General features: G+C 34.6%; 1 protein-coding gene across 6 annotated transcripts in view; it reads right to left on the reverse strand.

Moving 5' to 3' along the window:
- CADM1 (cell adhesion molecule 1) overlaps positions 1 to 27,662 on the reverse strand; it is a 354,892-nt gene that overhangs the window by 47,276 nt on the left and 279,954 nt on the right. For all 6 annotated transcript variants that reach the window (XM_051987019.1, XM_051987017.1, XM_051987020.1 and 3 more), the window contains exons 2-5: positions 26,970 to 27,116; positions 25,510 to 25,662; positions 9,928 to 10,065; positions 7,567 to 7,722 (exon numbers count right to left, since the gene is read on the reverse strand). In XM_051987019.1, the coding sequence (XP_051842979.1) occupies positions 7,567 to 7,722; positions 9,928 to 10,065; positions 25,510 to 25,662; positions 26,970 to 27,116 (594 nt within the window). The remainder of the gene's footprint in view (positions 1 to 7,566; positions 7,723 to 9,927; positions 10,066 to 25,509; positions 25,663 to 26,969; positions 27,117 to 27,662) is intronic.

The following is a 27,662-nucleotide window of genomic DNA, read 5'->3' on the forward strand; positions in this document are numbered from 1 at the left end:
TTAGAATAAATTTAAAAACAAACAATAAGACACAAAAGAAACCCCTGGGAAGAAAAAGGGACTGGAAATTAAAATCTGCATTTTTACTTTAAGCTCTTCTTCCATACTAATGAAAACACAAGCCATCATGTAGATTACAAGGCTATTTTGTTTTGGCCTAACCAGCACATTTCCTCAAAGTTAGGATTCATATAAGTTCTTCTGACTTTTGTCTTCAGGCTTCTGTATCTCTGTTGTATTGGCTATTTATTCGGCATCTCATGGTGAGAATGCTTAATCTATTTTTATGTGTCATGATAGGGAAACCTATCACTCCTTAGAATAATGTTTTGTTGCTCACATTCATCATAAAAGAAAATTCTGAATTTTAATCAATTTAGTGAAAAGAGAAAGATGGATTTCCCCCCTCAACCAAGTTCACAAACCCCTGCCTTGAAATCTATGGACCCCAAGTTAAGAATACCTCTCTTACAAGTATCTCAAAGTGAAGAAAACTCTCAGGCTAGACTGCAAGGACCTCCTCTTGATTTGATTTCAATTTCAAAGAATTAGTTAGACTTTGAGTCACAAACCATTAAGAGAAAAATAAACATAAAACAACTTAAGGCACTGCTGCTGGGTGTTCCAGCACACAATCATAAGCACAATACCTTTTTATCAAACCTTGGGGTCAAATGGCCATGTATGGGAAGGAGGTTCCAGTAAAAAAGAAAAAGAAGCCTTTTTATTCAGACAGGGGGAGGAGTGGTAAATGAAGAGGAATCTTAAGAGAGGGGAAAAAACACAGATTGTGGAAGAGCTCTCTCCCCTTCCCCCCTCAAATGTCAAATGCTTCTTTTCTCTGTGGAATAATTCAACCCTGGACCAATATATCCTTTCTACTGCTGGTTCCCGAGCTGCTTACCCATTGTAGCACCACAGAGTGCTTGGCTAACTATCTGTTGCGTTAGTCACGGTCCTTTAAAGTACTGCTGCTTTGCATTAACAACAAAAGAATGATGCTTTAAAAAATTAGTTTGAGTCAGGGGGACTCCATGCCTTGATGATTTCTCGAGAGAAATAATAAACACTGAAATGACTTCTCTGAAATTCAATTCACCTGTTAAAAAAATGGTAAAAGGAAGGGAGAGTGGGAGGAGAATATATTCTGTTAACAAGAAAACTGGGGAGCAGAGAAACAGGCCAAATCCAGACACTGCCTGTTATTATGCCTCAAAGAAAGCAACCTGAGAAACAGAACTTGTGGAAGGGATGATGTGATAGAGGAAGCGATTTTTGGAAACTAAGTCTAATGCTCCATTCCAAGTAGAAAGATACTTTCCAGCTTCCAGATTTGTCTTATTTCCCTACTGCAGGGCCCCTATCGATAACACAGGAACATTTATTTTCACACAGATAAAGAACAGGTTTTGATCATCTCCTCAATGCCCAATTTTCTTCCAATTGAGAGAGTGAAAAAAAAAAAAAAAAAAAAACCTAGCCTTCTAAAGGATCACGGATGAAGAGAATTATGGATTTATAAAATGCATGGCTCCATCAAGTCAATAAAACTCATTTTTAAAATGATGCCCAAGTACACGATTAACTGACAGATGATAATTGGAGCAGGGGATTCATTCAAATATGTTTGCTGAATTTGTTTCCTCCCCCCAAAAAAATTATTCCTAGCATTAAAAAAAAAAAAAACCAAAATGCAGCTCCTCAACAAAGGGGATACTTTTTGCAAGAATATTTAAAGCTGTAAGAGAAAAGAAAGAAAAAAAAGAAAAGAAAAGAAAGTCCAATGGTAATCCAAAAGCTTCAATTTCACTTCTGTCCAGTGTCAAGGCTTTTTCTTTACCTTTTTGCACAACAATTTAAATTCCACACAGGGTCAAGTCTTTCCTTTAAAATTCTAACTTCTGTCATTGTGTTGCCACCTTGATGTTATTTAGAAAGTTTTCTTTTAATGTACAGAGAACAGTTTTCGTTAAACAAGCTTTTATGCAACAAGAGCACATCTCAGATCTGAACCTTTACTAACTGTGCTACAATTCTATCACCCATGTTGTAAATTTCATTAACTCCACATATATAGGCACTTACCCTCAAAAGCCTCATATAAGAATCACAAAAAGATTTAGGGTCAGGTATTCTCAAATCATTAAAAACAACAACAAAACCCACAACATTCTCCCCCTCATCCCCACCCCCGAACCACTCTCTTCATCGAAGGTAAGGGAATGAATGCTTTGAATTGTAGCTTGTGAGCATAATTATTTTCTCTTTTAAACATTTAACTGCACACTGCTGCTGCTGTACTCTTGCTGAGTCTCAGAATGAAAGCTAAAAAACCATGGGCCCTACTGTATATTCTTCATTCCCAGCAACATTCCTATGAGAAAACCTTATTAATGAGCTTGCAAACGAGCACCCAACTGGGAAATGTCACAAACAAGAGTGGCTAATGCCCCAGAAAATCAAATAACTGAACACTTGGCTGATTGTGGTGCCTTTCATATTTATAATAAAAAAGTGGGGGGGGGGCGCTTTAAATCACGGATTTGGAAGGGGTCAACACCTCGCTGAACAAAACAACTCATTTATTTATGTTCAGAAATCTCTAGATGATAAATTACATTGATGTTAATCACTTCAATGCATACTACACAATTAATAACTGTACTCACCAGAAACATAAGGATTATTAAAAGTGTAGCAGCATACATATCTGGCTGATTTTTAACATAATTGGGTACAACAATTTCTTTTGGTACCATCACAAACAGGGGTCCTTAATAGATACTTTCCCAACCTGTGTTCAATTAATTAGGACTGAAAACTTCAAGAAAAAGAGATTTCCAAGTTGGGATCATGCCCCTGTCTTCTACATGGATGTGGTGATGGTGTTTTATCATAAAGAGTTAAGTTTAACTCTTCATTTTGATTTTACTCCCCGTTTTTGAACATCACACTTTAAACCAAACGCTTGAAAGCAATGTAGATTTTTTGTCTCCAATTTCTTTTTTCTTACTTATAAGGGTGTTTTTTTTTTTTTTTTTTTAAGAACCTAATTCACACAGACCTCAAAGTCATAACTTGACCTCTCCAAAATCCCATGCATATTCTGGTTCTCATGAATTCACAGAACAGAGTACAAAGTTGTTGTCTCAAGCATCCAGGATGCAAAAGAGACTGAGTGTGCTCAATGCTAATCACAACAAGTCAAAAGTATATCTATGGGAAGAATATTCATCTACTCTGAAAGCAATTCAGTTCAGTGTACCAAAAGAAAAAAATGAGAATGAGAAGGCTTGGCCTGTATGATGCATAAGTCAATAAACCTATAGGACCTCAGTCTTATATGGACCTCAGTTTCTTCATCTATGAAACCCAAAGTTGGATTAAATAATCTCCAAGATTCCTTTGTGGCCTAAGAATCCATATAAATCAATAAGTCTAAATTACTGGTACACTCCTATTATGTATTCTCTATTGCAGGGGTCCTCAAACTACGGCCGCGGGCAAGATGTGGCAGCTGAGGATGATTATCCCTCTCACCCAGGGATATGAAGTTTCTTTATTTAAAGGCCCACGAAACAAAGTTTTTGTTTTTATTATAGTCCGGCCCTCCAACAGTCTGAGGGACAGTGAACTGGCCCCCTATTTAAAAAGTTTGAGGACCCCTGCTCTATTGTATCCTTCAGAATTGTATCTACATCTTTTTAGAGATCTAATATATTTCTTAGATCTATATTCATTCCTCATGGCTACCAAACAGCCATTTGATTGAGATGGGATTTCTGTGGGAGGAGTTAAGTATATACAACAATGATTAATGAATATTATCTGAAAGATAAAAACAGCTGTGCTAATAAGTGGGTATCCCAGGCATTGCAAACAAATTTTGTCATTGTTATTAGATGGCAGCTTATATTGAAGGAAACTGAAGTAACCAGGATCCATGTGTGTTGGTTCTCATTTCTATGTGAATAAGTGTTCTACAATCACAAACTGATTCTTTTTTAAACATTCTTTTTAGAAGATGAATATGGGAATATACTATCCTTGACTGCAGAAAATCTGTATGATCAGGAGTGAACAATGACCTTGAATGTTAATATGCATTTTTAATTTTTAATTTTTTTAATATGCATTTCAAAAAAATAAACTTTATATCCCAGTAAGTTAACTTTGCACCTGTTCACCTTCTGTTGTCAGAGAAGAACTTTGCACTAGATACTAGCCAAAGAACTTTCAGAAGGCATAAGCCAAGTGTTCTGAGAACTTCTCTTGCCTAAAATGTTTTTATCTTGGGCTAAGCAAGTCACGAAAGATCCTGACTAATAGAAAAGATGAGGAAATCTCTCCTTTTCCAGCTTCCAGAATAAGGTACCATCAAGGGTTTAAATTGGTCAGTAAGAGCACCCGCCTTCTTGGAAAGACATTATAGCTACTTTTCTGTTGTTAAGTATTAGCAGCCAAATGGATTCAGAAATGGAACTTCTTTGCTCTCTGAAAGGATGTTTTAAGTACAGAAGCTCCAGGTTGTGAAGAGCCTGGCTGACAACTATTGCAAACAAATTTTCTAAAAGCAATCCTTGAAAATAAGGGCACAAATCACAGGATCCTTATGAACCTTAGGTCCAGAGTCTAGGGGACAAAGTAAGTGTTAACTGATAAATGTGGCCTACATTATCTTTACCATAGGGTCTTCTGTTCTCAAGAGACTTTAAAAAAAGCATTGGACAGATTTAGGGTAAGAGCTAGATGAGTATCTATCTACTCAGGTTTCACAACAGAGCTAATGTATTATTAAAACTAATGGTGCCCTACAAGGCAAGTTAATGGATATTAAGTTTGTAGAAATGAATCACATATTAATGAAGTCACAAAAAACTACAATCTACCAATTTAGGTAATATCTGATAATTTCTGTTTTCTCATTATAGGAACATTACTCCACAATGGTTTTGGTCATATGAAAGCAGGATGCCCATAATGAAGCTACATAATAAGGAAGATGAAATGAATTAACAAGAAAAACCTGCCTTATGTAATGAACGAGTTGAGCCAAACTCACAAAGCAAGAAAAGGTTGGATTAGAATGGTCTCTTAAGAAGCAACTCTTCATAGATTCATTTTTCCATATTCTGCTTAAGAAGGTTAGTCAACTGCTCAAGTTTAAAGAGGCGGAGTGTTCTCTGAAATAAAATCTAAGTATGCCTAGTCAGCCTAAGAATTGTAACATTTTAACTCTACACATTCAATCATTATTTGCTATTTCAAAAAAAAAAAATTCCTATCATCTGAACTGTTTCTATGACAATACCAATGATTAGATCATATGGTGGGACTACATTAGGAATATTATTTCCCACCCACACTCATCATCTCTGCTGACATTTGGATGAAGGTCAAATGAAACTACTTTTCATAAAGTTCTCCTGTTCTCCCCCTGCTTTAAGGGCCAAAAGAGAAAACACCTGTCCCTCTCTTGGGCCTAAAACAGTCATCTGACTTTATCTGTCTTAAACACCAATCATGTTTTACTTTGTATAAAGCTTGTTTGTGTAAGGGTCATTTTGCCCTACTAGATGATGGGCACCAAGAGGTCAGGGATCTTAATTATCCTTCTTTCTCCCTTAGGACTTAGCATTTAGCAGGAATGTAATTGGGCACAGAACTCTATCATGATAACCAAAGAGCATATTCTTACAGCAAAAACTAGTGTAGACTGATCATGAATAGAAGGTCAGGTCTGGAGTCAGGAAAAATCATCTTCCTGAGTTTAAATCTGACTTTAGACACTTGCTAGTTGTATGATACTGTTCTAATCCTGTTTACCTCAGTTTGCTCATCTGTAAGATGAGCTGGAGAAGGAAATGGTAAGCCACTCCAGTATCTTTGCCAAGAAATTGCCAAAGGAGATCACAAAGAATAGGACATTACTGAAAAACAACTCAATTCAACTCAAGCTTGAGCTCCTTAAAAGGAAATAGGCTAGTGTGGCTCTGTCTATATTTCTCATTACAATTATTTTGAAGGCATAAATAAGAAACATGGCAACAGAATGGTATAGGTGGTGGAGTAGGTGTATCTAGCTTGGAATCATGGCTTACCACCTGTATGCTAACTTTGGGTGAGTCATTTGAAAATTCAATTTCTTGAGAACCCTTTTCAATTTTGAATCTAAGACTCTATTAGAAAATATGATTTTACTATTAATTAAAAATAGGCTGCACAGTAAAAAGAGAGCTGAATATGGAGTCAAAAATTTGGGTTCATAAACTGGCCCTGAGCATTATTTCCTGATCTGAAAAACAGAGATGATAACACTTAAACTATTTCAATGTATTGTTATTGTTGTTACAATCTTGTACTTTTAATATTTTCAATTCAGGTTGGATAGAAACTGTTTTGAGATAAATCACTATCTTCTTATTCTTTTATACTTAATCTTCTGTAGACTATTATGCAGATAGACAAAACAATTTCATTTTGCAACAGAATGAAAATATTGAGATAGAAGCCCTTTAAGTTAACTAAAAGAAAATTCAGTCAACTTCCAGGAGCAGACAGGAATATTTGGCTCATAGACTTTATTTTGTTCCAATGGGGTTTTGATTTCTTTTGCTATGTCTGTATATTTTCAAAGCTTTTCATTCCATGTAGTTAGAGATAATGTGTATGTCATATATTAACATCAAATTTAAAAATTATTTACATTTTATAGATCAATGTCATTAGTGTTATTAATGAGCATGAATTAGTTTATGTTTAGGGCCCCCATTATCAAAACACTGATGTATAGATCCAAACATTTAAACTCATTGCTATAAATCAGGTATAAGATATAAGCTGGTGTTCTAAGATTAAAAATTAGTATGTAGAAAGAGAAATGGGCAACATCTGTTTTAGAACTACAGAATGTTTTCTGTTATTCAGTAATGTCAAACTTCTCATGATTCCTCCCCTCCCTTTGCCCCCCAGAGTTTTGCCATTTCCTTCTCCAGCTCATTTTCTAAAGGAAACTAAGGCAAATTAAGTTAAATGATTTGTCCAAGGTCACACAGCTAGTAAATATCTGAGGCCAGATTTGAACTCAGGAAGATAAGTCTTCCTGATTCCAGGTCTAGCACTCTATTGACTGCATCATCTAGTTACTCTAATAGCATATTTACAAAGGAGTAAAAAAAAAAAAAAAAAATTAAATTACTTTTCAATGCTGGCACAGGCATAATGATAGCACATACTTACAAAAATCCCTTTAATTAAAGTCAAGTGCTATAGCAGATCCATATTAAGGTCTAAGAATCTGGATGGGTTGCTCTTCAAGCACTAAATTTTAGTTAAATATGATATTTCTAGAATCCCACTAGTTCTCTGTAACATGGCAGAGCTGCATAAAAATTTCATTGTTTAATCCATTATGTGATTCTCAATACTTTGATTTCTCCACCAAGGTTACAAGATAGAAATTGTATCTACACTATAATAAAATGTAATTACATAATTAACGGCTTTTGAAGTCTTTTCAAGCAACTCTAGCTCTATCCCCAAAGAATAAAATACTTAGGTACTTACACTGTACTTCTAAGTACCGCTGTGTCTGCATATCTTTGACTGCAGGGTGGTCCACAAGGCAGATCACAGGGACGCCATCATCCTCTTTGCCAACAGTCAACATAAGCTGACTGGTCACAGTGTACATATCTGACCATTCTTCCACCTCCGATTTTCCTGTAGGAAAGAAAATGGATCAAAAAAACTAATGGCTAAGTGAATTTTGGATACTGAAGTGATTTTTAAATTTACTTCTATAAAACAGCTACTTATCTTGATTAGGAATAATTGGTAAATAGGTTAGTAATAAAGAGTGATGGTTTTACTTATTTTATTATTTATCTTCAGGCTAATACTTTGTACATTTTATACATTTCCTATTTTATAGCATATTTAATGGTGTTCATGCTATATATACACATTAAAATAAACCATGGTGTATATAAGCTCCTTGAAGGAAGGAAATTAATGGGTTTTTATTTCCCTTCCTATCTCTAGATCATGACACATAGTAGGCATTTAATAAATACTTGCTTAATGTCTACATGACTTAATTTCATTTGTTATTAACTAAATTTATTAATTTCCCTCTATCCTGAAGCTTTCTTCAAATAACTTGGGTAAACATCTGCCATCTTGACATCTGAATGCTCTGGGCAGAACAAATGAGATGAGAGGTGTTCACTTTACAGCCCTGTCTGAACTTGAAACATCTATTAAGCACTTCATTATCTACTAGGCAGTTTAGAAAATTCCAGGATATCATCCAAAGCTCCTAAATACTTAAATCAATAGAGTTATAAACAAGCTTTCTTTCTCTTCCCTCTATCATCAACAATTAAGAAAGAAAGTGACTAAATGGATTTACGTAATTAAAATAGTAATTAAAATGCTTAAACTCTGAGACTGTTGAAGACCACGAAAATGCAGCAACAGTGGGCTGAAGCAAAGTATTGGACAGGGCTTTGAGCCAGATGGGAGACACTTCCAAGAACACCCAGAAAAGGAGGAAGGAGGCTTCCGGATGCAATGAATAGGCAAAGGCAGTCCGTTCCCTGAACTCCACATTCACTGGGACATGATGCACCATTAACTTTCTTTTAATGTATTGTACTTATTGGTACACATTTAATGGCTCAATTCACATAGAAAGAGAAGGAAAGGGGGAAATGCAAAACTCTTCTCTTCCAAAACCACACCTAGGAAATAGAAGATAAAAGCAGAACAAATATTTGAAACTTAAACAGCTATTAACATATTCTTAGACTTGCCCATGGCTAGATACAGATTTTTCTTTCTTTTCTACAAAGTTCTTAGTTCCCTTTGGCATATTTTAAAGGAAGAGGGCTATTTTAATCTGGCCATTCTATCAAATTACAACCAAAGTGGTTCTGCCTATTGAGTTTGTTGTCCAAGGTACTAACTACTTTTACAGGGATCTTGAAAGAAAAGACAACTGAATGCCAAAAAAAGAGTTTAAGAAAACCAGACAGTTTGAGTGAAGAGGAGGGGTGTGGAAAGGTCAAACAGAGTGGAAGCAGAATCCTTAACTGATGCAAAAACCAAAGTGGCAAATGTTTGAAGATCCAGTAATGAAACATAGGCAGCAGAATATGTCTCCTGTTGAAGGCCCAAGACGAACCAGGGGTAGAATAGAGGGGCTGCTTGCCATTAGAATTGGATACAAAAGCATGCTGGTAAAAAAAGGAAAATGGGGAAAGAATGAGTAGATTCACAATAGAAGTGTATTTATAAATTTATAACTGAGCTAAAATTTCTCATTCTGGTGGGTTAGTAAAACACATTATCAAAAGAGCTGACACTGCAAAAAAAAAAATAGCTAGAATGTCTTGGGCCTCACTATTTGCATTATTCACTCTGTTTAAGTAAAAGACTTTTTAAAAGTTAACTGATTCAAAGTTATGTCTAAGGGCAATGATCTTATTAAAGACCTAGCATGAGAAAGTACAGCTTGAGGGAATAAAGACAGACTTCTTGAGCTTAAGGGGAAAAAATGAACTCAAAATTCCAGTGATGAAAGTCAGGGTTTCTTCAGCCAAAGTTCCTGGTTTATGTCAAGTCCCTCAGGAAAGCCTGATGGATGCAATGATGTGTGATCACCTTGTGTAAATATTTCCGAGAATACCCAAACTTGGTTTTGGAAAAAAAGGATGCAACTTTTTCAAAGGGTTGGTCAGATTTTGTTACAAAAGTATTTTTAAAAATGATACTAAATTTGAAAATTAGTTAAATCTACTATGGGTATAATTTTGTGAGCATATATTTTAAAATATTCTCATTATGAAGGCGGCTTTTTTTGTAATTAAATGGCAATATTCTATATCATGAATAAAAATAAATGAACACATCTTCCAACTCTACCCGTGAGCTCCTTGTTTCCTTTGAACCATCTAATAGTGGTGGCTGGTTTGCTGGCCATAGCAGTGCAGTTCACTTCAATCTCTTCTCCTTCAACAGCAGTGTCTTTTTGGATGTCAATCATCAAATTGCGAGGTGGGACTGCAAATCAAACACATAATTCATTTAAATTAAGGAAAGCCTTTCTTTAAACTAACTAGATTCATTAGAAAGCACTTGATATTAGAAGTAATAATCGATACGGTCAACATACATGGGAAATGAAAAAAATCACTATTAAAAATAAAATGCAAATTACATCAATTCAGAAAGCAGGCATGCAAAATAGATCAGAATTTAGGTTTGTTTGGACAATTTTTGAACTGGAATTGTTTTCTAACTTCATCTTGTAAAAAGAATCACTTTTCCAATTCATATAAATTGAAGATAACATTGGGGGGAAAACATATCTCTCTGTTATAATGAGTTCCTTCACTTTGGAAATTGGGGATTCTCAACAACAAAAATTTCCTCTCAAAATCTTCTTTCTCCATTTATCTTGCTATAGTAATGCACATACTCGATCAGAAAAAAAAAAAAAGGATGCAAGCAATTAGAAAATATTTCCCAGAGAGGATGACAAAGAGGGGGGAGGGGGGGGGAGAGGAGACAATATTTCTAAATAGGTTTTCCTTATAAGGAGACCTAAGAAGCCTCAACTCATATGAGCTAAAAGTTTCAGCTGAAAGATAAAAAAGTTGATGGACAAATATCAAAAAATGTGAGGCCTCTCCAAATACTCATTTATCATGGAGAAAGAAATACAACCTTTGCACCCTTGATAACCAAGATCATATGCACCTTTGCTAACCAAATGTCATTTGATTAAGAATTCCAATAGCCCTGAGTCTCCAGTAGAAGAAAAAAATAATTTTGAGTGTAATGAAAGGATCAAGTTTGGTAAGAAATATCAATTTTTCATTTTTTGAAGACCAGCCACAAACTGCTTTAAGATTATGAAAAACAAAACAAAACTAAAAGTGGAAAATGGGTCTTAAATGTTTAAGAGGGCACAATTAGAAGGCATAGTGAATAGAGCACCAGTCCTGGAATCAAAAGAACTTGAGCTTACATCTGGTCTCAGACATTTAACACTTAACTAGCTATGTGACCCAGCGCAATTGCCTTGCCAAAAATAAATAAATGCATGTATGTATGTATGCATATATGTACGTACGTGTGTGTGTGTGTGTGTGTGTGTATATATATATGTATATATATGTATGTTAGAATTAAAGGACCTTGGTGCAAATATATTAACAGATACGTAAATAGAGGAAGTATTGTACTACTTGGATGGAAATAGATTCTATCATATAAAAAGAATGAGGTAAGTATACATTTTTTCTAATACTAAGTTGCTGGTGAAAATCATTCAAAGTGCAACCTTGCCTTAAAAGTGAGACTGTTAAAATAAAAATCAGTAAGAATACTGAATTCACCAGAGCGAGTATTAGAATCTGAGTCCTGACCACTATGAATAAGCAAAGACTTAGCTCAGACATATGATTAATAAGTTTCTCAACTCAGAAGAGAAACAAGAAATTAAAAATGTATAAACATGCCATCCTGATGATCAAGTTGAATAATAAATCTCTGGTATTGCCTTCAATAAATTATAGGATTAAACCACATATTTGGGATTTCCAACTGTTTCCATCCAATGTAAAAAATTTCTATGAAATTTCCATGAAATGAAATTTTACATTGGATTGGAACAGCCAGAAATTCCTACAGGGAAAGCAGAAGAGAAAACCATTTGTTGCACACCTTTCTCAGCAAGCTCAAAGGATGGGAGGAGGGAGAAGAGAAGGAATTTGAAACAGGTTTTTCTTTTGTTCACACTTTTAAAGAAAATCAACAAAAACTACAAATTTGATCAATTAATTTCCTTACTGAATAAGTGACCCAAACAAATGGCTGCATATGGCAGAGTGACTCCAACTTATATTTTTATAAAATTAAGCAAAAGGGAAATGAATACAATTACTACTGACTCAAGATATATATATATTTGTTTATTTATTTTGGTTAAAGGGAATGGAAAAAGTAAATAGCAAGTGCACACACATCATAGTAGACAGAGGAATACATCTAGAGTACGATTATACTTTGTCAAGCTACAATTACTAGGTAAGTAATGGGAAACAGGCCAGGAAAACTGACATTAAGAATCCATCCATAAATACAATACAGTATGTGGTGAATGCAGTTATATAGAAGTCACCAGGAAGGAGGTAATACTGAAAAGTCAGTGAGAGCTAGGGCAGGAAGATCTTGCAAATATGTGAAGGACTGAAGAATTCAAAATAAGCAAAAAAAAAATTTTTAAAGGATACAAAAAAAAATCCAAGTAAATATAGGCCAAACATAATATACTTTACAAAATGCAGATAAATATCTGTGGGTAGTTATCTTTTAGAAAGGATAAAAACAATATTTTGGTGATGATACTACATACCAAACACTCCATTGTTGATGAATTGAAAGTCCTTATTATTTCTTGATTGGACCACTTTAATATCACCATAACTGATCTTTGTTATCTGAGCTCCACCTCCCTATAACTAACCCTTGACTTGACAAGAGGAATAAGGCCCAAGTTTGACTTATGGTTCCTCAAATATTATGGATGTTCAGTCGTGTTTGACTCTTTATGACCCCATTTGGGATTCTGCTGGCAAAGACACTGGAGTGGTTTGCCCATTTTTTCCTCCAGTTCAGTTTACAGATAAGGAAACTGAGGCAGACAGGGATAAGAGACTTGCCGCGGGTCATGACATCTAGATAGTCTCTGAGGCCAGATTTGAATGTATAAAGTTTTCCTGACTCCAGGCCTAACACTCTAACTACTGAGCCACTTGGATGCCCTGCCCTATCCGTTCTGGTACCTATAGGATAAAATACAAGATCTTCAACCTACTCTTTCAGGCTTATTTCAACAACATTCATTCACTCAACAATCACTTACTCATAATTATAATGTAGCAAACCATATGCTAATTCCTAATGATATTAAGACAAAAATGTAACAATTACTCTTCTCAAGAAGTTACTTTCAAGGTTGCAAAACAAAATATCCACTTTTAAGTGCATACAAAATGAATAATTTGGAGGTCAGGAGAGCAATAACAACTGGGATCATTAAAAAAGGACCCCTGGGATGCCCATCAACATATTTTCTATAATTGTATATATGTAACATATCAAATTGCTTGCTGTTTTAGGGTAAAATGGAGGGAAAGAGAAAACTTGGAACTCAAAATTTTATTTAAAAATGAATTTTTAAATTATCATAATTGGAAAAAATAAAATACTATTTAAAAGAAAAAAAGAAGTACCCTTGAAAGAAGTAAGAGGGGCAGTAGGTTTATGGGAAAGTATTAAATTTGGAGACACAGGTCCTCAATTTAAAACTTACTTCTGCCACTTAGGTTTATGTAACCTTGGGCAAGTGACTTAAAATTTCTTAAGTCTCTCATCTGTAAAATGAGGGGGGTTGAACTAGATAACCTGTAATGAGTGTGCTGAGCGATTAAGCTAAATAGAGATTGCAAAGGGCAGAATTGGAAAAGCAAAGCATACTAGGTACAGAAGAAAGCCTGGGAAAAGGAGGAAGGGTAGAAGATGGAAAGTTGTATACATGTTACATCAAACAGAACAGTTTGGGTGGGATTAGAATGTGTGAAGGGGAGTAATGTGACATTAACTTGAAAAGGCAAACTAGAGACAAATTTTGAAAGATTTTATATATCCAAAAGAAGGAGAGTCACTGAAGCTTTTGGGGTTGGGGGGGGGGGGGGGAGCATGAGACAAAGAGAAAGAGATAGAGACAGAAACAGAAAGAACACACACACATACACACACACACCCACACACACACACACACCCAAGACAAAGACAAAGAAACAATGAAAAACTTCCTGCTTTTAGTTATAAACAGAATGGAGAAAATGAACATAATTCTTTCAGTATAAAAAGCTATTTTTTTATCCTTATAGTTGATGGTCTGGTACATAGGAAGCCCAAATTTATGTCACTCTTGATGAAGGGTCTTGATAGTTATTATGTGGTAATCTGGGATAGGTTGAGGTGCAAAACAGATTCAACAGGTGGTAACAGGCATAAATAGGAAGTTATTGACAACGAACACAAGGAAACTGTCTTAAAATCAACCCACAATTAATTACTGATTTTTCTGGGTGCTCCAGAGATTACCCTCCTGTCTTTGCAACCCCCACTCCCTACCCAACTATTAGGTTCATGTACACCTACAAAGGTAACATCAATAAACTTCCATGTTTTGTTTTGTTTTGGTTTTTTCTACCTGCTGCTAATAGCTTCTCTTCAAGTACATTTAATTGTAAAGGGATTATCTATTCTCCATTGTTTGGGAGGATATAATAAGCAATCACACTGTCACCTACTAGTATTAAAAATATAATGAAAATTCAACATTCTCTTTAGTAAATATTGCTGACCATGATAAAAGAATTTTTTTTAAATGCATAAAGACACAATAAAAGCATTTGCTTGGGAGTTAGAAGGTCCAGTTCTGTGATTAAATGTCACTGTGCAATTTAGTGAGACTTTCTGAACCTCAGTTTATACATCGAAAAAATGGACATAATAATATTTACATACCTACTTCAAAAGATTCAAATGCTATTTAAATGTATAATTATTGTTAGGTAGTAGAAGGCATACAATGAAGAATAAGGCATAGCCTTACATTCATGGAACTAACTAAAGAGAAAGGGAAATAAATCAAGAGAGATGTGTGATGGTGGTGGAAAAAAAGAACTGGCTAGGAAGTAGAAGCAGAAAGCAGTAGACTTTTTTTTCTATTTTGTTTAAGCATCTACTTATGAAAAGGAGAGAAAAAAAGATGATTGTTTTGGAGGGAAAAAGGTATGGGTAGGGTGGATATTTTAAAAAAAATTTTTAAGATCAGGGAAACTTGATAATTTTTATAAAAATTAAGGAAAAAAGGCCACACAGAAGAGTCTAGAGATATAAAAGATAATATAACTGAAAAAAAAAAGGATCATAGAAGTGCACAGAGAGGGTAGGATTGAGGAATAAAGGTTGAGGATTCAGCCTTGGAAAAGAAGTTTATGTCTTTCCCAGAGACAGAACAGAAAGAGAAAGAAACATAAAGAAGTTTGGAGAATAGAGAGGAGGAAAATTCAGGATTCTTGTGAGTGACTGATTTGCCCTGGTCTCAGTAAAATAAAAGAAGGTTAATCATTGGCTGAAATTATGGAAAAGAGAAAAGAGACAGAAGGCTTAAAAAAGATCTGAAAGAGAAACTGGGAAAGGAGAAATGGGAATTGACCAAGAAGGAATAAAAGTATTATTGTATAGCACTGAGGACTTGGCTGAGGATTGAGCACATTGGTTTGTACTAGTTCCCATCCATCCTATTTTTTTTTCTTTCTCTAATAATATATGATAGAAACATAGAAAATTGACTGGGAGGTTTTTACATAGTTAAAGAATGAATATAACTTTGTGAATCACATTCTGAGAAGAATCATGACTGTAACAAAAAGGATAATGGAAAGATGCATGGCAGGTATATGACTTGGGTAGTAGCATAAGATATTAAAAACTTTGACTCACAAATTTAATAGAGTTGGAATAAACCTTAGTGTACATTTAATTTAACCTCTCTTCCACATGGAAACAAGCCCAGAGGTGAAGTTAGTAGATTCACTTTACATCAAGGAGACGTATGGTAATAAAAATGGCCAAATAAATTTTTGTACAGGAATGTCGTGAAATGTTGCTGCTTTAAAGAAGAAATGACTATGAAAAAAGAGAAGTATCAGAAGACTCATAGGAATTGATGCAGTAAAGGAGAATAAGAGAAACAAAATATCCATTGAATAAAACAAGCTAAAAAGAAAGAACAATAAAATGAAAAAGCATTATGTGAATATAATGACTATGATTGGTCCCTGAGAGGAACTGGAAAAAAAAAAAAGTACTTCTCTTGGACTACTTTAGAGAATTACAGAGAAATTCCTAAAGTGCAGAACAGTGTTTCATAAACTCTAAGAATTGGTTGAGATTTTAGGGGCTACTTAACTTTCCTATTTGTTTAAATACTTAAAGTTGTTTCTTTGTTTCTTGTAATGATTTTCTGAGTAGTGGAGAGGGGACAAATATATTTGGAAATAAATGTGATATGAAAGCTTCTGGGGCAGGAGTCATATCTTCTGAGGAGGAATTTAAACCATTTAGGTTCTCTGTGTCAGATGTTATTTTGAGAACTAGAAAGCATCAGATGGAATATCTTACACTAGGGGTCTCTACCCTGTGAGTTGCTGTGCCACTCACCAGCTATAGCTCCAAAGACTTTGCTCTGTTGCTTGCCTAAACTCTCTTCTGCATCCTTACCAGGTTCCTAATCCACTTTTGAACATTCAAGATTCTTCTGCAGGAGTTGACCATCCTCTATTGCTTTCCTGCAGCAATTTCACTCAATTTAAATGCTTGCAGATCCTATGCTCATAATTTCCAGACCTGGGTAGCTCTATATCTCCAGCCATAATCTATATGTTGAGTTCTAGATCAATTCCCAAAATTGCTGAGAGAATTATCCTCATATGAATAATCCTCAGAGACCTCAACCTCACTATACTCCCAACTCACTTGCAACTAAGTTTTCCATCTTTCTTCTGAAGCCTAGTAGCCCTCCCTCTGAATTACTGTTGTTAATGAGCCCACCTTTTAAATTCTTCCACTTATGGAACACTGGGAGATTATTTTTGACTTTCCCTCTCCCACACCTAATATATCCAATGATTATATTCCACATACCTAGCTAATTATCTAATTGTCATGTTTTACAAATTTGAATACTTTCTGAATCTTGACCCTCTGCATCTATTTCCTCTGCAACACCACTAATGTAATTTCTCATTATTATATGCTAGTAGACTGAAATAACATGTGTATTAATTACTATTGATCTTCATGATCTGCAATAAAGTCCTGTCGTGATGCCTTAAAAAAGGCATTACCTGACTACCTGAAGTTGATGCCACAGAAGCCCAATTTATATTAAGTTCTATCATTCTAGAAAAAGTCTAGGCTTGGGCCAGACAAAAAAACAGAGTCTGTTTTTCAAAGACCAGAAGAAGGAAGTTGCAAAACAAATAAGCAGCCCAATCAAAGGTGAATTTTTTGGCCATGATAACCCATGAAACAAACAAACAAAAAAATACAAAATGGCCCTCAGTTTTATCCTTTTGGGCTTCTGCAGTGACAATGGCAGATGGGCAAGAAAGGTAGCTTAAAAATCAAAGGGATTTTATACCTTGTCTAAACATAAATTTTCTTTGTTCTCTTACTTCTCTAAATTATACTTCTTTTCTTTCTCCTTACCTGACTTCATACCCTCTTTTTAACCCTTAAAGTGGACGGTCTGGAGGAGTTACCCTGTTCTTCCTCTTCAATCCCACTTACTCCCAAGGTTTTGGTTTCACTGCTATTATTCTAAATATGAGATCCTTATCACTGAATAATGAGTAGGAATACTATTTTTAAAAGTGGATCACATATCATTCTCATGAAAAAAAAAAAAAATAAAAACTCCAGAACTAGGAAAATGGAAGGATGGCATACAATTCTTACTTCAAAAGGCAAGTAATGACCAGGAATTATTTTTCATGTTTCCAAAGGCATTAAGATATCATTTTGATCTTTGGTCATCTTGACTTGTACTGCTGATGACAAATGTTGTAAAAAAAAGTCTATAATAATGATTACCTATTAGATAATAATTACACTTTTTATACCATTATCTGTTGCAGAAAATTAAGAAGTGTAAAAATTTTGTTAATACCTTATCCAATGAAATCAATACTTATTTTGATCGATAATTATTTCAATGGAATGATGGGAATAGGGGAAAATGGTGAGCAGAAATAAATAATGAGGAAAGAAGCCCAAACTTTGTAGGCTACATAGAAGCCTAATTAATACCTTTATAAATCATAAATATTTTCTTCAAGATAAGACTTGGAAAACACCAGGCATGGGAAAAACCAACTGACATAACAAAAAAATGAATTTTATTATATTGTATTAGACAGAAAATAAATTATTACTTATGTGGAAGTCATTCTTGAATCAGTTTTCTATGTATAGTCAACCTACTAACTCATTATAGCAAAATTCAAAATAAGTACAAAAGTAGAAGAAAATAATGAGAAAAAGATATGGAGTACTATTGAAACAATTCTGTCTTGATTGATTCAAACAAATGCTGAAAAATGGGATATGGGTGAAAGAAAGTAATGAAATCAACTATAATAATTTCATACAGTTTAACTGACAAAGTAATTGTCAGAAAAAGGATACCAAGGAGACAAAAAAATGCCTTATTCAGCAAACATTTGACTTACTTGCCAAATGGATACACCTTGCTAAGCAACTATAAAGCAACATTAGTTCAGAATATAAATTTATTTGCAAACTCTTACAGAGAAAAATAATTAAAGATTATGAGTCATCTCATAAAACAAAAGACTAGAAATTAAAATAAATTTAAAGAAACTTTAGAAGATACTCAATTAGGCAAAGACAATCTAGAGGGAATTTATAAATGGAAATGGAAGGAGCACACACAAAAAAAATGAAAAATGAAAAAAAGATCCGTAAAATTTTTTTTAATTTATTAAAAATTCTTTTCAGTTTCACGATATTAGTAGTAGGAATATACCTTAAAAATGGGAAAAGCAACTGGCCTCGGTTAAAATGTAGAGAAAGGCATGGAAGTCAACAAAATACTGAAAGCCTTGAAAAATTAATTCATAAAGTATTTGAAGATACCAAAGGCATTTTAAAAATTAAAGGAGTAACATTTCTGAATAAATCTAATCTAATTTAGTGAAAAATAAAGGAAATTAAAAACTTAACTGTGCATTTGATTTGGCTGGAATGTTTAATATGAAGGGAAAAAGACCAAGAGAACTTCAACTAGAGTAATTTATACATACATCAAGTTCATCCTAAAGCATTAGTCAACAATAGGAAAGCTTTTAATAAGTAATATTATTGCACAGTAGACTACCTACACCAGATGTTCCTGTTTGTAGAAGACATCATGCTGGTTGCATCAAAACCTAAAATGCTGAAGAACCTGTGGAAAAGATCCATTATCACTCAAAAGAATTTACCTTAACCATCTGCACAAGAAAAACTAGGTAGATGAAAAATGCATATTGTCCAGAAGATGACATGCAGTTAGATGAATAACCAATAGAGCTCATCCATCAGTATACATGTCTAGCACAGACAGTGCAAACAGACAAAGAGTTGGGCCCAGAATTAAATAGCAAGAGAAGACTGACTTGGGTTTGCCTTTGAGAAATTTCAAAACTTCTTTAATGACCTGAAACTTCTCCCAGAAGCAAAAGTTCATCTTTTTAGGGCCAATCTTTTTCTGGTGCTGTTACACCGAAAAATATATAACACTATAATTTCCAAACGATTAAAAATGGGGTATTACTTAAGGATATTTGAAAGAAATATGGTGGACATGAGGGGATTGCAACATAACCAGACACAGAACTATGAAAAACTGGAGGAAAGGAAGTTGAAAAGAAAATGTTTTGAATAAATAAAAAAGATAGATCAGTTGTACAGCCCATGTGTTCTTTCTGATATCTTTGTAATTAAAAATAGGAAATGGGCCTATGATTTCCCTGGTGAAAGGAAACCCTTATGAGGAAACAACGTCCACCAATGCAGGTGGGCAGCTTCCTGACACACAGAACTGGACATATCCCTATCCCACCCAAAAATCTTTCACGGCTGCTCACTGTTAATTAAGGACAATTCATGCTCCTTGGTCTGGCACTCAAGGTTTTCCATTCTCTAATGTCATAGAGCTCTTCATGGCTATCTATCATTTCCCTCTACTGACACCTCTGAAACAGGCCAACATTTCGTATCTCTGTGCACTTGTTCCCATTGTCTGGAATGTTCTAATATCTGCTATCACCTTTTGAATGACTAAAATCCAACTTTAAATATCCCACTTGATCCACATCTCCAAATTCCTCCAAGGTTACAACAATCTTATTCAATCGATCCACAAGAACCAAGTATTTATTATTGTTTGACTCTGTGATTTCACTTGACATTTTCTTGGCAGAGATACTGATGTAGTTTTCCCTTTCCTTCTCTGGAAGCTCATTTTTACAGATGAGGAAACTGAGCAAACAGGGTTAAGTGACATGCCCAAGGTCACTATGCTATTCAGTATATGAGGCTAGATATGAATGAGGAAGGGGCGTCTGACTCCAGGCCTGGCACTCTGTGCACTATGGCAGGCCCCAGCTGCCCCAGCACTAAATATGCAAAGATTTAAATGAAATAATTACTCTTCTTAAGAAGCTATTGTTGTATTGGAAGAAAAATTTGTACAATTAATAAATGAGTTCAGAAAGTAGGCCAATTTGGCTCCTCTCTGATCTCGTGTTACACTTTATTGTCTACATCTCTCATATACTTACAAATTACAACTTGTAATTTGTAACAATGTGTTATTATAATATATAATTATCATTATATACTACATATATCATTGTTATAATATACAATTAATTTATTATTAATAATAATGGATAATTTGTAATATAACTGTATAATCAATCTATCTGTATTTTATCTCCATATAATCATATCAATCAAGGACAGGGCCTAAAATTTACCCATACATATATATACACACACTCCCCCATGACTCATAATATGCCACAGGCACATAAGAAATGGCCACTGATTTAAATAACGGAAATCAACTAAATTTCCACAAGGTCTTGGTATGACATTTGTAAAATAATTTTCAGTAACTAAAGTTTTCAAATTGTGTTCAAGTCATTATGATTTAAGAGAACTTTAAACTAGAAATATATAAAAATTTACAATTATGTATGCAAAGGTCCTGGAATGGGTTAAGAAGATACTCCCAAACTTTAGTAAAGAAAATCATAATAATATGACTAATGAGGAAGTTGTTTTCCTTTCTTTACTTTCCCCATTCCACTATGGTCCTGCTCATTCTATATCCATCACCTCTCTGACTTCTATTCCCAAACTCCACCTTTCCATTTAAATCACCACTACCTTAAATGTGGACATTATTACTTCTTGCCCAGACTGCAGAACTTTGTTTTCTCCCATCCTTCTCCAATCTATCCTCTATATAATTGCCAAATTAAATATTAATACACAGGTCTAAACACTGACATCCCTTTAAAAAAACCCAATTACCTGTGGAATAAAATACAAACTCTTTAGCCAGGCATTTAATGCCTTTCATAATATAACTTCAGTTTATATTATCAATATTATTTCATATTACTCTCTTTCATGAATTCTATATATCCCAGAAAATTTTAAATAATTAAATGGAATGTTTTTCTCAGTAGATACTCTGAATTGTTCTCCACTAAGACTTAGAGAATTTCTCAATATATAGACATGTGCATACACATATGTATGTATGTATATGCATACATCATTGTGTTAAAAGACTTGCCTGGGGTCATACAGCAAGTGTCTGAGGCTGGATTTGAACTCAGAGAAATGACATCCTAACTCCAGGTCTGGACCTCTATCCTTTACATCCCCTAGCTACATAAAATGAGATTCTATGTAGTTCTACCTGTTATGATTTCTACTTCATCTACCAACCGCACCCCAAATCACAAACTCCTTAAGAATAAGGATGATTCTGTATCATTAGGGAGGGTGGGGAAGAGAGAAATGGACAGAAATGGACCAAGAAGATAGGGAGACTCTCCAGGGATAGTATTGGGTAGGATGTTAACATCCTGTCCTTGACAAATGGTTGTACAACCACTGGCGAGTCATTTAACTTTAGTACGCCACTTAACTATAAAAACTACAGTTAGAAGAAAAATTACTGATATTGGTAGAATGAGTTTCCTCAATTGGCAATTGCTTATATTGATAAATCAATAGGGGTAACCTCCTCTTCCCCACTGCTAAGAAAAATGTATCCTTAATACCTATCGGTTCTATGTACATAAAAAGCATTTAAAAATTGTGTTAAATTTTTAAATGTAATATTGAATCAAATTTACATGGTATTAGGAATTGTTTTATGTATGACATTCATGGAAGAAAATGTAATGCTTGATGGTTATAATTACCACAGATTCTCTTCCAAAATTAAAAAAAAAAAAGTTATGTTTCACTTATTTGAAATGACAGATTAGACGAACTTTTAAAAATTTAATGCAATCTTAGGAATTAATATAATTCTATCAAAAGTCATTTCAACATAAGAAAATAGATAAAAAGGGATTCTTGATACAAAAATTCACTAGTGAGAAAATTATATACTATTAAATGACAAAAAACATTCATACATAGTCCAGTAATTGGTACATTTAGGGTATTTTTTAAGCTTTTGACCATAAATGAAAACAATTGTAGACACAGCTAAAGAAATTCAGAGAAAAGAGAACCTAAAAGAAAATACCATGCAGGGAAGATCCAGGAATCTGCAAGGAAGTGTCAAGGTTCTTTTTAGCTAACCTCAAATCTATAAAAGTGTTAATTATAAACATTACTCCTACTGCATATTTAAAAAAAAAAAGCTGAGCCACGTTAATTATAACAAAAGAGGAACCTTAAAACTGATCAGTAAGTGAAATCTCATTCTAAGACCCTTTAAAATAATTAGGTTCTCCTGCTCTTGGAATCTTAAGAGTGAACACTAATCTTAGAAGGACAGCACTGTAATAATATTAGCTACTATTATCACTAACTAGATTAATCTTAGATCAGTGTACACACACACAGAGTGTCTGTGTCTGTCTCTCTCTTTCTCTCTCTCTCTCTCTCATTCTCTCTGTCTCATAACTCATGAATAATAGGATAAGAGGAGGCCTGTAGTACATTGGTGAAAGAAACAAACTGATCATGAGTGGGAAAGTAAATGACTGTCTTAACAAGCAACCAAGTGCATGCAAAATACCTCGGGGGAGTTTTCATTTTTCTATGGATGAGATAATAAACATAATAGTATCTTTAGAACGGCATAGATAACATTAACAAATATCCATCTTTTTGCCCTATAATTATGCTGAAGTTTTTTGCTGAATGCATCAAACAACTAATAGACATACGCACTGAAATGAGCATCTTCAACCTATCGAGAAGTTTGACAGCTGTGTAAGTACATATGGCATTTCTTTCAGAGTACGGTACATGGCAACAGAGATGCTAATACATCATTCTTCATTCATTATAATATCTCAAAACCCTAAACCTTGGGAGAAAAGGTTTGAATATATGAGTATCAGTGGAAATTGTCAGATTTCAGAGTATGAAAGATTCAAACATTGATGACAACAATTTTACTCTGTCAAGGAATCCTGGAGTAAATTCAATGGAAAGAATATTTAATGAATGTGTAAGACTATCTGCAGAAAGAACATCTACTGCTATTAACTTTCAAGTATACTTAAGTTCTTGCCTCTGTAAACTACAAGCACGAAACTGTTACATTTAAAATAATCAGATTTCCCTTCCCCTCCTCCCCAAAGGATCCCAGGCATAATGTCTCCCAAAGTCTGCTCCTGGAATAATCCCTCCTCCCAAAGAATGGGCTTATTCAGTTAAAATGGATTGGTTTGCCGCCTTCTGAACAAAATTATCAGTGGCCAAAAACTGACAGGCAATTACTATTTGCCAATGGCCAGATATGTTTTTGAAAACCAAAGGTATGTATCTTTGGGGGAATAAAGTGTGGATATCCTTGACAAAGAGATTTAACAAATTGGTAGATAGGAACACATAGTTCGAATTCTGCTGTTTCCTGACATATTTTCTCATTTTAACAAGATAGTTAAATCTTCTATATCTTGTTTGTAAACTGTACCTGAAGGAGCCTAATAAATACTTTGAAAATGCAAAGCATTTTCGTAAATATCCGAAAGTTTAAATATTTATACTTCCTCGTTGATATCCTGAGTTTAGAAGGTCTGACTAGAGATCACAATGGACTATCATTCTGAAGCCTACATATCTTAGGACTTATTCTGAGAAGCAAAAGATGTATTCCCAAACTCCTACTAAAAAGATAAGAACTGCAGACAAATGCTATCGAACATTATACCCTTGTAAAATTTCAAGGCAGTCTTCTTTGGAAAACCTTTTCTGTTCTGTTTATCTATAGGCCTGATGTGAATTTAAACCTCAATCAGAGCCCAAAATGAATACCTGAAAGGAAATTAATAGTAAGACATGCATATGTAGGACTTGAAAGGACAGACGTCTTAAAAAGACTCTCAAATTAGCAGTTATCTGGCTGAAGAGTACATAGGCTTTAGGGGATATAAGGTATGATTTAGTTTTAGGAGAGAAGCAAATTTTCTATTTATAATTTTGCATTTACAATAAAGTAACAGGATAAGAGTTACATAAACACACACAAAATACAAGACTGTCCTTCATATTTATCTTCCCTTCTAAATCTCCATATCATTATGCTGAAAAGCTGCAGTCTTCTGCCTCAAATAGATTTTGATTCATCATCTCCTCTTAGGTATAAATCAGAGCTGCTACCTCACTACAGTGAGTATCCCTGATGCGCTCACTGTAAAAACCCACTTTCCCTGCCTATCCCAACTTGGCTAATGCTATATGAACTGCACCCACATATTGAGTTCTATCTAGGGGCAAGAATCAGATGCAGATTACCTTAGATGGAATAATATTTACTGATCATACTGAAAAAAAAATCTATATAGAAACCTAGTTATAGGTGTGCTGCTGAAAAGCATATTCTAGTGATTATGAGAAAAGAGCCTCAGTTGCCTGAAGGTGAACTTAGCATCACATTAAAAGTTCTGTGCTTGTCAGTATGCTCTCCTCTAGGAAAGCATTTAACTCTTTACTTTTCTGAAGATGGAATCTGCAATGAAGGCCAGGATCATGGAGAAATTTTTTGCAGCCTAATCCTGGGTATACTCACTAAACAAAGCATTAAGTCAAACTAGGTAAAAAGAAATCAACTTTAGTATAAAAAGCATATCTTAAAAAAAAAAAAAAAACTAAGTGAGTTTGATTTTTTAAAAAGGAATTGAAACAAGGAACTGATATGAGCAACCCGTCTTTTCTGACTCTCACCAAAAGAAAAAAAGAAAAAGAAAACTCTTAGTTAAAAACAATGATAGTCCAAGTGGTCAGTGATTCATCGCAAAGCACTAAGTTTTCTTGATCTTTGCTTCTAAAGTTTAAAAGAAACCTAAAGGAAGGTGGAATATATAAAAAAGGTGATTGGTGTTTGCTGATATATTTACTATTTAAAAAAAAAATCAACACAATGTAAGGTTATGATTATCTAAAAAATAGGTTGTTACAGTAAAATATTTCATTAACCTCTATCCTACTGGGGGAAAGCAGCTGGTTTTATGGGCAATTCACACTCAGTTCCCTATCATTAAATAGAAATTTAAAAGCCTTGAGGTGAGCATCAACTACATTTCTTACCAAGTACTGTGATAGTAGTATAAATTTCCTGTGGGGGATCAGTGTAGAGCTGGCAGAAGTATCTTCCTTCATCAGAAATTGAGACATTTGTCAACGACACTCTGAGTTCACTGTTAGAGAAATTCACTAACTGAAACCTGCTGTCCTTCAAAGCTGTGGAACAAAACACATCATTAATGATTGTGAGGAAGACGACAGATAGTATATTTTCCTTTCCAGACTTGGCAAAGTCAGATGCCTTAAAAGACAGCTAGAGAAAAGAAAAATAATTTGTTAAATCTTTCTGCACATTAGTAGCTTCTTCCTACACCCTGTATTTCTACCTTGAGCTTCTACCGTAATTACATTCTAGACAAATAACCCTGACCAAAGGGGAAAACACCCACCCACCTTGGCAAAATGCCAATAATTATTGCTGTCAGTTTGAAGCATTTATTCATAAATTATTTCTGGTTTCCTATCAGTAGATAGACAGATATAAAATGGGAGAGGAATGTCTGCTCCCTGAGCCACACTGCTAACTGTACCCAGCTTCATAGCATGGAATCGATTACAAGAGGCATGAAGCAGGAAATCTGAATCACAGCAAGTGTAATGTATGCAGGTTTTTTATTTACCTTCAATATTTACTGCTGAAGTCCTTATGGTAATTTTGACAACAGCTAGCTTACTACAGATTGACAGACTCATCTGAAACAAAAGCAGTTGGCATCTTTTCCTATTATTATTCCCCATTCTCTTTAAGTGCTTATAGTTCTTCAATTCTTTCTGCAATACAAACATATTTGGTATCACCTTTACAGGGAATGAGGACAGAAAAAGGAAGGGGACATGTAGGAAGAAGGGAACACATCTGTTCCACAACAACCCCATCATTTAACAATTTTTCAGTGGAGTACTGACAAGGAAAAAAAATTCTATTTTTATTGTTGTTCAGTCCTGAGCCTTAATTTGAACCATTTCAATTATGCACAATTTAGGTTTAATGATTAGTTACTGTGCTTATGATATAGAAATATCTTGCCAGGGAAACTTAGAGACAACTTCCCATAGTTAGACGTGGGGGCAATAGTAGATTTGGTTTTGTCTTTAGGGGCACAAATTGTCCTGAAAACTTCAATCTTCAGGCCAAATAGATTACCTTTCAGAATACTATATTTTCCTTGCTTTACCCTATTTAAGTTGCTTCTGTCAGCTAAGTATTTGGCACTCAATTGCAATTCACCTTGAATTACTACAATCAATTCCTATTGCAAAATAAGACTGTCTTACTTTAAAAGGGGACCATCAGGGTTTCTATTAAGCAGAAAGATTATGATTGCACGTCTCATCTTCCCTCCGAAGAATCGACTAAACTTTAAGCATCTAACACTAAATTAAAAAGGAGTCCTTCGCAATCTCTTTATCAAAACTACCAGCAGCAAAAGAAGTTGTCTAATACTACAGGCACAAAAACTTACGCCTGAAGTCCCGGAAATAAATGGTCTGTCGGTTGGGATTCAGTAGCTGAATCACAGAATCATCGCTGTTTTTGACTCGGCAGCTGATGGTGGCAACTTCTCCCTCAACTACTGTCACATCTTCTGTAATCAAATTCTGCCCATCACCTTACAAGAAGAAAAAGACAGAGGGAAAGAAAATTTAGCTTTGATTTTAGATCAATGGGGTTCACCTGTTAGGAGAGAAGCACGATACTTATTCTATTATTAGTAATTAATACCATTATTTCCATAGCGTCTCTACTTCTCTACCTGGAATATAGAATGGAATAATGAGTATCTATCTTATTGATCCTCAAAGACATCTTATCTCGCATTTTCCCAGATAGACTTGAAACTGTCAGGCAAGTAAGGTCAAGTAGTGATACTCTCAACTAGCACAACTGAATTTGAATTTTGGCGAGTACACTGATCTTTTGACTCACATTCTATCCTCTAAGCAACTTTTATTTATCGGAAAGTTTTGAAGGCTCTTATGTCCAGATACTAAGTGGTTTTCAGAAGCCCCTGTACCTATGACGCTATACCACCATTGGATCTCAAAAACCATTCAGCTCTCCACGCCCATCATGCTTTCATATGCCTGTTATTTCTCACCAAGCGTTTCCAACAGAACCATCAGGGGAAAACAAAAGAACCAACTCCTTTATTCCC

The sequence above is a fragment of the Antechinus flavipes genome, chromosome 3 (assembly GCF_016432865.1).
Source record: "Antechinus flavipes isolate AdamAnt ecotype Samford, QLD, Australia chromosome 3, AdamAnt_v2, whole genome shotgun sequence".
NCBI classification, from domain to species: Eukaryota; Metazoa; Chordata; class Mammalia; order Dasyuromorphia; family Dasyuridae; genus Antechinus; species Antechinus flavipes.